Source organism: Agelaius tricolor, unplaced genomic scaffold, assembly GCF_023055355.1.
Source record: "Agelaius tricolor isolate 1412-34295 unplaced genomic scaffold, bAgeTri1.0.p SCAF_8, whole genome shotgun sequence".
Taxonomy (NCBI): Eukaryota; Metazoa; Chordata; class Aves; order Passeriformes; family Icteridae; genus Agelaius; species Agelaius tricolor.
This window is the reverse complement of record NW_027269268.1, coordinates 23,242,712-23,257,816: the sequence shown is the minus strand read 5'-3', so window position 1 is coordinate 23,257,816 and position 15,105 is coordinate 23,242,712. Positions and strand designations below refer to the sequence as shown.

The 15,105-nt window shown below is 39.8% G+C and overlaps 1 protein-coding gene across 1 annotated transcript; it reads left to right on the top strand.

Annotated features, from left to right (window-relative positions):
• Positions 1-390: 390 nt before the first annotated feature.
• PPID (peptidylprolyl isomerase D) lies at positions 391-14,904 on the top strand. Its single transcript, XM_071431962.1, has 10 exons — positions 391-580; positions 2,233-2,373; positions 2,811-2,917; positions 6,219-6,407; positions 7,162-7,284; positions 8,812-8,918; positions 11,557-11,698; positions 13,931-14,017; positions 14,095-14,137; positions 14,673-14,904. Exons 1-10 carry the CDS (start codon positions 496-498, stop codon positions 14,759-14,761), a joined length of 1,113 nt encoding a protein of 370 aa, XP_071288063.1. The 5' UTR covers positions 391-495; the 3' UTR covers positions 14,762-14,904.
• The last annotated feature ends 201 nt before the right edge of the window (positions 14,905-15,105 follow it).

Here is a 15,105-nt window from a genome sequence, read left to right as displayed (position 1 = left end):
GATTGTTTGCCTTGGAGCAATTATTGTGACATTCATCCTTTGAGATGAAAAATATTTCGTTTTCAGACCTTAGGAAGGCTGGAGTTATTCTGGATTTCTAAATCTTTATGGGATAATAGTCACTTCGGACAATTTGCCCATTTTACCACAGATCACCACTTTTCACATAGCCTGCCATTTCTCTCATAAAATACAAACCCAGGCAAAACCTAAAATCTCTCTCCTTCCCCCTATTTCCAGGCCTCGTGCGTGTGTGTAACCTCGAGAAAGCAGGGCTCCTTCTCAGCGGATTATCTCCGAGTCACTTAAGGCCGCCGAGAGGCAGGACCAGGGGCGGGCCAGTGCTGCAGCCGCCCGCGGGCTCCCGGCTCCAGGGGCCCGGCCGCCCGCCCGCCCCCGCCGGTGGGAGGAGCGCCGAGCGGCCCCGACCCGCGGGCGGCCGGGATCGCGGGCGGCCGAGCGGGCGGAGCCACCGCGCCAGCGGGCAGCTGCGGCATGTCGCACCCGTCCCCTGTCGCCCGGCCCGGCAAGGCCAGCAACCCCCGCGCCTTCTTCGATGTGGACATCGGGGGCGAGCGAGGTGGGGAGGGGGCGCGACGGAGCCCGGGCGAGCGCCCCGGGCCGGGGCGCAGTGCGGGCCGCGCGGAGCCCGGGCCCGGCTGCAGGAGCGGCTCCGGGCCGGGCCGGGCCGCAGCGCTCAGGACGTGGGGGGACCTTGGGCCGGGCCGGGCGCTGCCCTGCGGGCTGCGAGCGCTCGGCCCCGGCAGCGGGAGGAGGAGGGTGCCCCGCCGCGAACGGGCCTCCCCCGGCAGAGCGAACAGGCCCGGGGAACATGGCGAGAAAGGCAACATGGCAGCACAGGCACCCGGCCGGGGGCCCCGGGGGCGATGCCGGGGGTCGGGCACGGCGTTCCCATGGCAGTCGGCGCCGCCCGGCCTCGGCTCCCGGCGCTGCCCACGTGTGCGGCCGCTCCCGCGCCGCTCTCCACGTGCTGCGCCGTGCCGAGCGCGGCCTCGCCTGGAGCTGCCCCCCGGCTCCCATCCCTGGGCCCCGGAGCTGCCGCAGCACGGCGAGCCTGGCCGGCAGCGGGGGCTGCGCGGGGAAAGCTCGGGGAAACCGCAGCCCTGGTTCTCTTGGCAGCGCCAGTGCTGCCAGAGGTCACTCAAAAATCTGGGCGAACGGTCAAAATCGAAATAAGGAAACAACAGCAAGTTAGCTGGGATGCTACTTGAAAGGTTTAAAAATTTTACATGGAAAAAGATAGAGACTACCTAAATCATGTCAGGATACTGCTTTTCACTTATTCATTCTGTTAATCAGAAGAATAAAAGAAGAAAGTCTAAGAGATGATTTGCCTTTTATTGACTTTCAGTTGTCTAATTTGTTTTCATTCCTGTATTAATTAGAATCAATATATTTACATTTAGCTACCGGTAGAGTGAAGTTATGTTAATTAATTGACTGTGAGGCTGATGAGAAAACAGGAGCGTCAACTGATGGAGGCTGCTAGGAGTGAGAAATAGCTCTGTGAGAAGCCAGTTAGTGAAGGAATGACAATTCAGCACAGGATCCATTTATTAGCAATTATAGGATCTGTTTGCTACTCAAGTCTAATTCCCTTCAGTTAAAACATGTACAGCAATTGTTAAACAATTGCTTGTGGTGTCTCCAATTGTAAATAGCCATTATTCATATGCATATAAAGTGTATCACTGTGTCTTAGTAAAATTCAGGTTTAAGAGAGTAAGGGTAAGGGATGTGTTTAGCAGGAGATTTTTTATGAATTAAAAGTCTCCACAAAACAGTCTTTTTGTATTGTAGCTACTTTTGATTGAACAAACTACATATATGCTAAAATTTACATAAAATAAATGTGCATATTAAAATTCATAATTTAGCTTTAGTATATGTGGTGTGATTTCCCACACACCTTTTTTTTGGCAGAAAATGTGTTTGGCATTTTCATTAGTTTTTGGCAGAATCTGCCTTTATTCCTGCTACATTATTCTTGACAGGGGAATTCACTGTTAGTAATAACGCTGCTAAAAACCCAGTGTAACTCCGCAAGCAATTGCCATGGAGTAACCCTAAGATGGAAATCAAATAGTAATCTAAATAAAAATAATAATAATAAAGTTTGAAACATTAATTTCTTTTGACATATAATGCTCAACGCATCGCCATGCCAAGGACAAGACTTATAAATGTCTTATTCTCTCTTTGTCATTTCAGTTGGACGCATTGTCTTTGAATTATTTGCTGACGTTGTACCTAAAACTGCTGAGAATTTCCGTGCGTTGTGTACAGGAGAAAAAGGAACAGGGCCGACCACTGGAAAACCTCTCCATTATAAAGGATGTCCTTTCCACAGGAGTAAGTTCTGGGAAATCCTCTGTTTTCCTATTGGTAACAAAAGTTGTCTACCATTGAAATAATATTAAAAAATATTTCAAGTACTTGTTAAAGAAACTTTACTGAAGGAAAGTTTTTCACTTTTTGATCCTCTGAATGATTATGCGTTCTTACCATGCACTGACAATAGTAAATTATAAATTTAGTAGGAATTTTGCAAAACTAGTTTACTCTGAGTTGTAAACAGGTTGAAATGAATTTCAGGTAAAGGTTTAAATATCAAGTGATATCCACATAACTGAAAAGGAGTACTTAGGTGACTTGGTAAATAAAAGATGGATTTTGGTTCCATTTAGGTTCTGGTGACAAGGATTGCTTTTCATCTTTGAATTGTTTAGGTTTTTTTCCTTGTGCTTTTGTGCCTTGCTGATAGATTTTATAACTGTTTTCTCTTACAGTTATTAAGGAATTTATGGTTCAAGGTGGAGACTTCTCAAACCAAAATGGCACAGGTGGAGAAAGTATATATGGTGAAAAATTTGAAGATGAAAACTTTCATTATCAGGTACTCCATTGAAAACACTGATTCTATTCAGTTGTGATGTTTCAGTGATGTTACTCCTGCTGCAGTAATAACAATTGTCAGCATGAACACTAACCATTTACATATCATGTTATGTGTGGTAGCATATGAGCCAAACTGACTGAAAAACTTAGAGATATCACGGTCCCATGGGTAAAGCAAAGCCCTGACTGCAGCTGTACTTGCCCCTAAACATTATTTTAGGAGAAGAAAATACAGCAATCCTCCACTAATCAGATAACAAAATCCTGTATCAGACTTACAAAGTCACAGAGTCTGTTAGGTTGGGAAACACTTGTAGCATCAACAAGTCCAAGCCTTGACCAAACACCACCTTGCCAGCTAGAGTATAGCACTAAGTGCTATATACAGTCAGGTCTTGAATACCTCCAGGGATGATGACTCCACCACTTCCCTGGGCAGCCCATCCCCTTCTGTCAAGAAATTCCTCACAATGTCCAACCTTAACCTCTCCTTGTGCAACTTGAGGCCATTTCCTCTTATCCTGTTGCTGATTGCCTGGGAGAACTGACTGACCCCCCCCACCTTGCTTTCAGGTAGTTGTAGGGAATGATGAGGTCACCCTTGAACATTTTTTTCTCAAAAATCCTCAGCTCCCTCAGCCACTCCTCACAGGACTGAAAGGACTTAAGTTTGGAGCACAAACTGGAGATGTGACTCCAGTGTTCCTCATAAAGATAATTCCAGTTGTGTTCTCTGAAGTCTGACACTCTGGTTGTGCCCACAGCACTGCTGCTAACAGTGTCTGTTCATTGGTACTGTCACAGGATCACATCCCTGAAGATGACTTTGTGTCCTTACATTTTTGGTTGTTCTTTGAGATCTGGAGGTAATTATAAACATGATACAAATGATTCCCATTCTGTATTTCTGTATTCCCATTTCTGTACTTCTCAGCTCTAACAAATGTTGTCAGAGTGCCAGAGATATGTTGAAGAACCCATTTGGATCCTGTACAGAGTCTAAGAGCTTGATTCCTGTTATCCATTTGCCGAGTACGTTAGGATTTTACTGGGAGTTTAAATGTCTCTGTTACGTAGAAATTCACTGGCTCTTGCACTTAATCCAGCAGCCCTGCAGTGTTCTCACCCACTATCTCAGAAAACAAAGAGTTGTTTTTGTTGATGTTTGAGGACACTGGAACTGTTTCTTCTTGTGCTGGGTGCATGGACTGTTGCAAATTGCAGTAAACTGCAAAACTTCTGTCAGTAGTCAGCTTATCATCTCAGATCAATCCCACTAGGCTTTTCTTGATGCCACTTCTCCAGCTAATGGCCCTGCTGTTGGGGAACACCCAGCTTACACAACCCCAAGCACTGTTACTATGGCATAGTTTTGCAAGCCTTGGATCTGTCAGAGAATCTGATTTTGTCCAGATTTTTTTGCTTGCTTTATAAGCTTACAAAATGACCACAGAAACCATAATGAAAAAGACACTCCATCTGTCTGCAGTGTTTTTCAAAACACAGCAAGAAAATTCATGAGTGACAACAGTTTTCTTTATAGAGACTCTCATAATTTGGGACTAAAATTGATAGTTGGTCCCAGACAAAATGGGGTTGGGTATAGGTGGGGAGACTGAAAGCACCAGACTGCTCTCTGTAATTTCCAACTTGTCCCCCCACATCTTTACAGACAAAAGGTAAACCTGCAGGTATAAGGCTACACCAGAACTTACTGTTACTTGTTTTTTTGTTTACAAACCATTGCTGTCTAGCACTAGCTGTAACTAGGTGGGGGGTGGGAAGCTAAGGTTTACAGGTCTTAGGCAGTGAAGCAGTGACCAGCCTCAAATGGTATTTGCAAAACTGCTGTGGGGCAACCAACCCTTCTGTTTAACTTGTTTGCCAGCAACTACAATGCAAAGTGTCAGATATTTGTTTTGGAGGCTGCAATCCTACCAGCTGCCTTCTCTTGCTCTGGGACACAGGTTCCTCTGTCATTTGCCATCTCTGACTCCCAGGGCAAGTTTCAAGGTTAGAACAGATAAAGCCAAGAATCCAGTAGCTTTCTGTTGGCTGGGTGTGATTCTGGCTCTTAGCTGTAGAACCTTTTCCCAGAGTTCCTAAGCCAAATCCTGACTGAAAAGATTCAGGCTTACTGTGCCTTATGAGCAGATGAACAGTTCAGGCAGGGAGGTCTCCCTGCCACTACGGAAATCCAAACACTGTGTGGGGAAACAATTTTCAAAACAGCAGGTTCTTGAAACTGGTAGAGAATGTAGGGAAAAAGCAGATGCTTAAATACACCAGGCTCAGACTGTTATCTCAAACTAATCAACCTCTCATTGAGCTCTGAAATCTGTTTCTATGTCCTCTGTGCTATCATCCTTCCCTACTCAATCATTAAGAAGCTTGAGTATCAAGCTTCTTAACAGTACCACAGCATGAATGCTTTAGATGTCTACCAGTGTCTAGGTATAACATCCTCACTTATATTAAATGGAGTTCCTTGCACTTAATAACCAGACCAACTTGGTGAGAATTACATCTTCATGGCCAGGTTATGCCATTTAAACAAGACATTCACAACACATAAGAAAAAATAGATTTTTGCAGTGCAGAATAATCTATGCGCTAGGACAAGAAAAGTTGTAATTCAAAAAAGGAAAAAGTTCTTGCAAGAAACAGGATAAACAGTATCTTCTTACATTAGACTGTTTAAGAATTTTCTTTTAGTTTGAGGCCTCGTGGCTTAAGTGGCAAAACAATTACATAGTTAAAAATCCCAACAGACTAAAAGCTGTGTCTCTAGGAAAGTGAAGGAGATACAAAATCACCAAATCATGAATTTCAAAGACCACAGTCCTCTAAACTCCACAGTTCTACACCAGACTTTGTGGGAGTAGCCCTTATAAAATTCACATTACATACCCATCTTAGCAGCTCAACGTTAAAGTTGGTTTCAGTAGTGTTTAACCTCATTTCTTAAGGCCAGTGGTCTTAAATAATTCAGTGAGGAACTTCACTCCTTTCTCAGGTGATCTGAGCTGTGTAGGGGGTGGAGTGTAGAAGCAGACAGGTGTTACAGCATTAACACGTGGCTGTGCTTGCTGGATTGGTAGGGGGCAGGTAAAGACCCTGAGCTGAGCATTTGCCCTCTTCAGTCATGGTGGGTAAAATTAGTTGGCACCTGTATGTAATTGGTTTACCAAGTTGCTATGGCTGTCCTGGCTATGCTTATGATCAGCCTTACAGAACCTTCCATATGGTTTTATAACATGTTTTAAATGCTGATGGTGATCTTTTCCCCCCCAATGCAGCATGACAAACCAGGTCTGCTGAGCATGGCAAATGCAGGACCTGGTACTAATGGCTCTCAGTTCTTTATTACAACGGTGCCTACTCCTCACCTGGATGGGAAACATGTGGTGTTCGGCCAAGTGATCAAAGGAATGGGTGTAGTTAAATTACTAGAAAATGTTGAAGTAAAAGGAGAAAATCCTGCTAAGGTAAGCAAAATGCAAAGCATTGAGGGATGATGTTTATTATTTCATTATATGATGTATAATCATTTCTTCTAAATTCCTGGTGTAATATTTAGAACTATTAAATGTTAGTTATTTTTACTAACTGGTAATTTCCATTTTACTGTCCTTGTTAAGAGGCTTTTGTTCTTGCATTGTACATTTTCCTTGCACAAACCATTTATTGTTCAACACAGCTGTGAGGGTGGAAGCCTTTGCCAGAAGTGTAGGATGGGCGATGAAATGAAAAGGTGGAATTCACAATCCCACCTAAATGATATGTAATTCTTATAATTTTTATGTCAGAAGTCATGTTTCTGAAAAAGCAATTGGTGTGTAGGTCATAGCAGCTTGTGGGTGTTGGATGAATTAATACCTCTAACTTTAAAAGTCTTGGCAGTTGAAGAAAGAACCATCTTCTCTAATGTAGTAGAATTTCCATGTCTTGTTTTTTTGCTGCACTTCAGCTTGCTGCCAGTTCCTCTTCCAGCCTCCCCGTGAAGCGTGGGTATGGTGTTTTAGGAATGCTGATCCTCTGAACACAACACTTGGTGTGATAAAAGCCTTTTGATGAGGATAGGCTAATGATGTGATGGGTTTCTGAAATAAATGCACCCAAACAACAGATGAAAAAGCCTTTTTATGGACTTTCAAAAATTTCAAAGAGCACTTGGAAGTTACTGCCTTTTTAAAAATTGTCTTAATAAGCAATACTACTATTTACACTTCATTTTTTCAGTTGTGTGTCATCGCCGAATGTGGAGAGCTAAAGGAAGGAGATGACTGGGGAATTACTCCCCAGGATGGATCTGGAGATGCTCATCCAGATTTTCCTGAAGATTCAGATGTAGACTTGAAAGATGTAAGTATTTTTCCTCTTGGGTATTTTACAGATTTCAAGACTTGTAGGTGATCTGAGTTACGTGGTGTCTGTAATGATGTTCATTAAGCTTTTTTCTTAAGGATGGATCGAGGTCCTGGTTAAATGGTGACATTCCATTTTAAGAAAGAGAAGGCTGTGTGGGAAGGGATTGTGATCTCTTTTTTTTCAGTGCTAATTTCAGCCCATTTTTTTCCCCCAATAACAAAAATCTCACTTAAAATTGTCATACTTATTTTCTATTCTTGATTTCTTTTTATTTCTGTTTGTGCTGTAATGTCAGGTTGCAATTACTAGTACTCCATCCTGCAGACAACTAACTTAATATTGTTATCTACACACTTTTTAAAATACTCACCCTTCAACAGACTCTGCCCCACTTATTAGAAATAAAGGATTGGCCTTTTAAAAAGGTTTTTTTCTGCATCAGAGGTAGTTGTTCATTATTCCCAGTAGTTGTTTACTTTTTAGATTGTTTAAACCTGCAGAAGATCTGTTGTTGGGAGTTAGGGGCAGACTGGTGAAAGCAGCTCTTCTGCAGGGTTTTAATTTCTCATGTAGGTGAACTAGACAAACTGTGTAAGTCAAACAGTGATTTGTGAGAGAGGGAAGAAAAGGGGGCTGCATGAGTAGATTCTAAATAGAGAATTAAAATAGTAATAATCCATTTGTGCTAGAAAACAAACTCCTTGGCTGTTGAGAAGCACTTCAACTTATGAAAATGTTTTTGGATAGCCTTTGACGTGGTGCAGAATTGAAGTTGGCAGGTGTCTGTGCCCTTTAACTTAAAACTTGTTCATGTAAACCAACTACAGAAACCATGGTGACATTGATCTCACACTGATCAGTTTTTGCCAAGGTTACTGATTCTAGTAGGGTAGAATAAACAGCTGTAATGATAAACTATTTATAATTACCACTAGAGAAGTAACTTGAAGTGTATACAGTTGTGGAAGTGAAATTATGGACTTGCTAAAGACAGGCAGTTCTTTTCTCCTTCCATTGATATGTTAAGTGTCCAGAGAGGAGAATTGTGTTGACATTACTTCCACTTTGAGCGTATGCAGAGTTCATGTGAGTGATACTGTTTTGAGAAGCAGAAGACAACATTTCATCAGGAATAAGGCAGTCTTGGTTGAATACTTAGCTGGTAAATTTATCTTCTTTTCTTTGAATAATGGTCAACACCTTTATATATAGCTCTATGTGGGTAGCAGCATTTAGGGAAAAGAATTGCACTACTCTGTCTTCTCTAGTATTTTCTCACCCTTTATACTGTAGGAAAGCCACTAGGAATTTCATCTTTCAGATATTTGTGTTACATAAAGTAGAGAATATTACAGAAGTGGTTTGAAGTTAGTATTTTGTTTAAAATTGGAGTATTTCTATTCTGAGATCTTATAAACCTTGAAAGAGGATGGGCCTGGGATCGTACTGTTAAACATTAGTTAATTCATGACTTCTTTCATAAATACATTCATTCTTTATATTTCCCATCTATTTTATTAGGTTGACAAGATTGTGGCCATAGCAGAAGACACAAAGAATATAGGAAATACTTTCTTCAAATCGCAAAATTGGGCAATGGCAGCTAAAAAGTATAGTAAAAGTTTACGGTAAGGCTCTCATCCCTCAATCAGGTAGTTCCTGTAATCCAAATGAACACCACTATTAAGCAATGATTTGTGCCTTTAAAAGGTGCCTGGTGCAGTGCTCTTCTCTTTTCTTTTTTAAACAAAGATCCTTCTGAATCTTGAAAACATCTGGTTGATTTTTAGCTACATAATCAAGTAAGTCTTCTACTCTTTGCTAGGTAAGAAGTATTGTTGAGAACTGCCTAAATACTCTTTATAATACTGCCACTGTGCTGGTACATACCTGGGAAGAAAAGCATAGTAGTATCCAGGGTAGTTAATGGACAGCAAGGAAGGGAAATGATTTTCTATGATTTATAAAAAGCAGTAGCTTTAGGAAATTGCTAAGTTCAAAAGACAAATGTGGCCCTTACTCATTCATTATTGGTTTTTTTTTTTCTGTGGGTCCATACCATCATCCTCACTTCATGAATAATTCAGACTTGCCTTCAAAATCATAGTCTTTCTGCTTTTGCTTCCATACTGTTCCTTTCATATTTTCATGCTTTTTGCTTTAAGTATATGAACATCCCTTAAAAATAAAGTTATACTAACTGACCTTTATCCCAGCCTTCTTAATGATCACTGGTTAAGCAACAATGACAAAAATGTAAGAAAAAAAATCAGGCATATTTAATGCTTCAGCTGAGATTTTAGCAGACTGGGTTTCAAATAAATGTCACCTTTCTGAACCATAAAATGAATCCTTTAATTGCAGATATTAACCCAAGATGCAGTGTCTCAACCTGCCCTCAAAAAGCCCATTATAGAAACAGAAACCCCAAAATAAAAGGGATTTCTATGCAAACCTTTTGGAAACTGTACATAAAAAAGGCTGTAATGCATCTTGAAGGACCTTTGTTGTATCTGTCCATTTTCTCTCCCCATTCTTAAGTAAATGCCAGGTATACAAGATTGTGGCCATAGCAGAAGACACAAAGAATATAGGAAATACTTTCTTCAAATCGCAAAATTGGGCAATGGCAGCTAAAAAGTACAGTAAAAGTTAGGTGTCCCTTCCAGTTAGGTGTCTTGCTGACTTTTAAGCTCACCCAATGAAAGCTCTTCCTGTCTGAGCTGCTTTGGTGCTTATTTGTCCTTGTAGGTGGAAATCATAGTAATTTTTCTAGACTAAATGAATCTGATCTTTCCAGCTTTTCCTTATAGGCCATGCTTTTATGGACATGCCCTGTAACTGCAGCTTAGAACCTAATACTTCATGTAGGATGGTGGCCTTTAGCTGGTACTTCACTAGAACTGATAGGAAAAGAATAGCTCTTGCCAGGGTATCCCATGGCTTAGGTACAATCCACCTGGCACACCATCTGAAAATGTTTTTTTTTCTTTTCACCTACAGTAACCATTATAATCTTCTGTTCTTTTTCTTGTTTTATTGCTTCTTAGCATTTTTTAAAAAATACATTTTCCATGTTAGAATTGACACCTTTTTTTTAAAACAAAGTATTACTTCCTATTATCTCCCTCGATACTTACTTCACTGATTTCTTTAACTTGGAAGCTCTAACCTTATGTCCAGAATGGTTGCAGTCTTTAATGTTTTGGTGTGATTTATAAATATTATACATGTGTTCCATTTGTTTTGAACATAATACAGATTTGTGTTATAACTCTCCTTACCTTTTAGATGTTTGCTCTTTCTTCTTGTTCTCATCTTCAGCAAGTGGAACAAGCACTGGGACTGCATCTAATTTAGAAGCACAAAGCTTCTAATTTACTTTTTAAGTATTGCTAATTTTTGTCATCCAAAGGTTGTACATGAACAACAAAAAAGACAGGGCATGCAAAAAGCGAACTTCCATAGGCCCTCCTCTGCAAAGACTACATTAATTCATAGCATGCTTAAAATGTGAATGTATGCAACTACAATTTTTGTTTTTTAAATAAAACTCAGAGAAGTTCTATCAAATAGACCATTAAGGAGTTAAAACTTTTGTAACCACAGCAGACCTTTGCCACTGGAAATAAAAACTGGACAGCATTAGCACATTGTAAATTAAGAAATGTAATTTCAAAACAGAGATGTAGTAACTGCTGTGGCTCTGTCCTTAACCAACGTCAGTTTTGAAGTTCAGGAAAAGTCATGAGGACAGTGGGAAGAAGGTGGTGTTACTAATGCTCATAAACCACACTCCTTTACAAAGTAAAGTTAGCTTCAGATTTTAGCCACAAATGCCTAAGCTAATTAAAAGATTATTGAGGGAACTCAAGAAGAGATGAAGCTTCTCGTGAATGTGGAAGGTGCAGTGGTGGTGTTGATTTTCTAGCACTGATGAGCAGTGTGTTTTTTGAGAATAAACTTGAGATAAATTCTGATGTTTTCCTGCAGTAGAATAGTGCATTTGTCTAAGAAAAAGAATGTGCTAATACAGTGGAAGACTAAGAGTTACAGGAAAACATTCCTTAGTGCGAGTTGATTGGTTTTTTAGGGTGGGGTTTATGTATTTAGTTTAATAAGGATTTGTAACAGTTGAATTGAAGCTGCTTTAGAAGTAGTGTGGATAGGTTGGTTCACACATATCTGTGGAGAGATAGCTAAGGGCAGGACAAAATGGAAGTTGCAACACTCATCCATGTTGTGTATGAATCTGTTTTTCTGCAGGTATGTAGAAGCTTCTGAAGAAGTGGCAGAGGAGGCAGACAAACCCAAGTTAAAGACTGTTGCTTTGACCTGTGTTCTAAACATTGGTGCTTGCAAACTAAAACTGTCAGATTGGCAGGGAGCCATTGACAGCTGTTCAGAGGTAAATGTAATGTTTAATATATTGGTCAAGAATTGGCCTGTATAGACACAAGACCACAAAGCTTTTTTAAAGTCTTCAGACAAGCTTAAGATTTGAAAGTAAGCAAGTAGAAGCTCATGGTGAAGTTAGTACTAACTTTCCAATATGTGGCTTTTAAAAAAGATTCTGAAATTGAAATGAATCATTAGAAACAAACAAAAGAGGGCTGTTGCTTACTGCCATAAAAAATGCAGATCATTGTCAGTTTGGATTGTAGAGCTACTTCTTACATTACAAAGAGTTAAACTGTTTTCAGTGAAAGAGGAATAATTTTCTCTGGAAGACAAGTATGAGCAAAATGTTTTACTTGCCTCTCGATTTGATGGCCTTGTATTTTATTCATGGCAGAGACTTTAACTAAATAACTAACCTTCCAGGTAGGCTTAATAGTGAAATAAAATGACTAAATAGCAAGAAAGAAACAAGGTATATAAAATGATAAATCTGGAAAAAAAAGAAAACCAGCAGAATTAAAGGGAAAAAAAAAAGGAACCATGACATGGGCATAGTGAAAATTTAGTAAATTTGAGGAAACTTTAAATAATTCAGTAAAACTCCAATAATATGAAGGAAACAGAGGAAAGAATGCTCTTATCTGTTAGCAAAGGATCCTGAGCAGCATCTCCTAGGGCCTTGTGCTGAAAGCAGGAGTCTCACCTTATCTGTGAGGTCCTTAGAATGCTGCCTTGCTTTCTAGCTTGCTGATGGTGGAAAACTTTCATAAACCTATATTTAGAACGGACAAATGGGGAATGAGGAAAGAAGAAAATAGGAAAAATATTGTGTAATGTGCTATCTGTCACCTAGAAAATGGTAAAAACTGAAACAAAAGTGTTACAGGTAGAAATTAATATAACTAATAATACTTGCCATTGTGGGAAGAAAATCGCACTTCCTTTTTTTAAGAGTAAACAATTGTTAGATGAAGGCAACTCCATAGCTATAATAGACTTCTGTAAGTCATTTAGCTTATGTCCCATAACTGTGTCAGTGCTTTAATCAGAACATCAGTTTCCTAAAATTAGCTAGTAAAGTTCTAGGTAATTGTTAATGAGAAACTGTACACTTTTACTTTTATGATTTCACAAGGCCAAAAGCAGTTTAAATTAACAGCCTGGAATACGTGCATTGTTTGGTGTAAATAATGAATTATGAACAGCTGAACCTGTTCAAACAGACCTTGCATTGAAATAGCTGTAAGCACAATGGTCAAGGTAGAACCAAAGAATGCTGCTTCTGTGTATACAATCCAGACTAATTCTTAGCACAGAAGAGGCTGAAGGCTTTATAGCAGGCAGATCAATAGGAGCACCCACAGTAACACTTCCTTTGTATTAACAGACAATACCCAAGTGATTGAGAAAATATGGGTGTGTTGTCTATTAATGACTTAAGGTTAGTAAATTAAATTAATAAAGCAACACATTGCTGTGAAGACATTTCCTCTAAACACTGAGAAGCTATATTCTTTAAATTAAAGACACACTATAGAACTAACTGCAGTAAAAATGTGATCTTCACAGGCAAGATAAGGTAACAGCTAGCTGACCAAATTATCCGAGGTATTTTGAAAAAAATGATCAAAGTAATCAAATAGTGGAACAATCATTTTGCCCAGCCACTGTATTTCCTATTTTGATATTGTCATATTAGAGCTGCCATATACACATTATTGAAAACATTGAGCTTAAAAAAGGCATAATGACTGGAACTTGGCAAAGTTCCTGAAGCACGATGAGATGGATTGCTTGCATGTATTTTTCTAGCCCACAGTGAAAAAAATTTTACAGGAAATCTCTTTATTTATGATGCCATTTGAGGAGGTTTTGGTGCGAAGGAAGGAGCTGCAATAGAGAGATGCCCTGTGAGACTTGAGGTTAGGATAATTTGAACTGCAGCAACTCCTCAGCCCTGACAGCTCTCTATATATACACACACAGCAGCTGTTCCATTTGGGCCTTGTGTGTGCTCATCCTTCACAAAAGACCACTTTTGCTGCAGCCATACTGAAGCTGATTACTTGCTATTCAGTGTGCTGCATTATAGCATTCCTTTTTACACAGTTAATGTTTTGACAGCTTACCCTCAAACCAACTGTGAAGATTGTCTGCTGGTGTGAATTGTGCCATTTGTGGAGATGGGAGGCTGTGAAGTATAAGAAATGTTAATGTGACAATTTTATTAAATTTACAGGCTCTTAAAATAGATCCAGCAAATACTAAAGCTCTCTACAGACGGGCTCAAGGATGGCAGGGAATAAAAGATCTTGATCAAGCACTGGTAATGATCACTTCTTTTTGTCTTTTTAAATTTAAAGTTCTGTCAGATCATTAATTTATATTTTTCTTTTATTTAAGGCTGATCTTAAAAAGGCTCATGAAATAGCCCCTGAAGATAAAGGTAAAATAAGCTGTTTCTTTAAAAATTCCCTTAAGAATTTAGCAAAATATCCAGGGTAGTATTCAGTTGGAATTAATACCACTGTGATGCCTAAAATGCTAGCTTCTTAAACACTGATGTTCTCTAAGCACAGAACCCACTGAGGTGGAAAACCTGATTTTATACAGCAGTGATGCTTCTGTTGCACTGGAAAACCTGCTTATGTAGGTCAGCAGCATTCCTCTTGAACTATGTCTGTATCTCACAGGGCTCTTACTAGCTTAATTTCCTCCTCTAATTGCGTGACATTTTTATCTCCTAAGTTCTGTATTGGCACCTACACCATTCTTGCTGCATGCTTTTCTATGTGGTTGCCTTACTAGTTGACACAAAGCAAGGGACAAGGCTTTTGCTGCTAGTATCTGACCTAATCAAAGATTAAATGCAGTTTTATGAAATATAACATAGGTAAGTTCCAGCAGTGACCTGGTGTTAACCTATGAGGAGACCTAATGTAAAGAGATTACTGTAACTCTGTCATTTTCTTTTTGAGCAGCTATCCAGACGGAAACACTCAAAATCAAGCAGAAGATAAAAGCCCAAAAGGAGAAAGAGAAAGCAGCTTATGCTAAAATGTTTGCTTGAATTCTTTTTTCCCTAAACATTTCAATCTATGCACCAATTCATGCAAAAGGATAAATGGAGTTGCTTCTTTCACTTGCCCTCTGCTGCAGTTTTCAGTGTTTACAACACAAAAGTCTAATAATAAAGACAAACTGTTCAAAGTTGATGTGGTTTTCTCTCTTTTAAGCTGTAGTAACTTGTGTTTTGCAACTCAGGTATTTTTCTAATGTATAAAGCAATGGTGGTTTTCACAGCTTAATAGTGCTTCCTGAGCAGCTTGGTTTCACATGAAGAGAATGTAGGCATTTTCACAGTTCCTATTAGAGCAGGCCTGATGTCTAACAGCATTTTTATTCCTTACATAG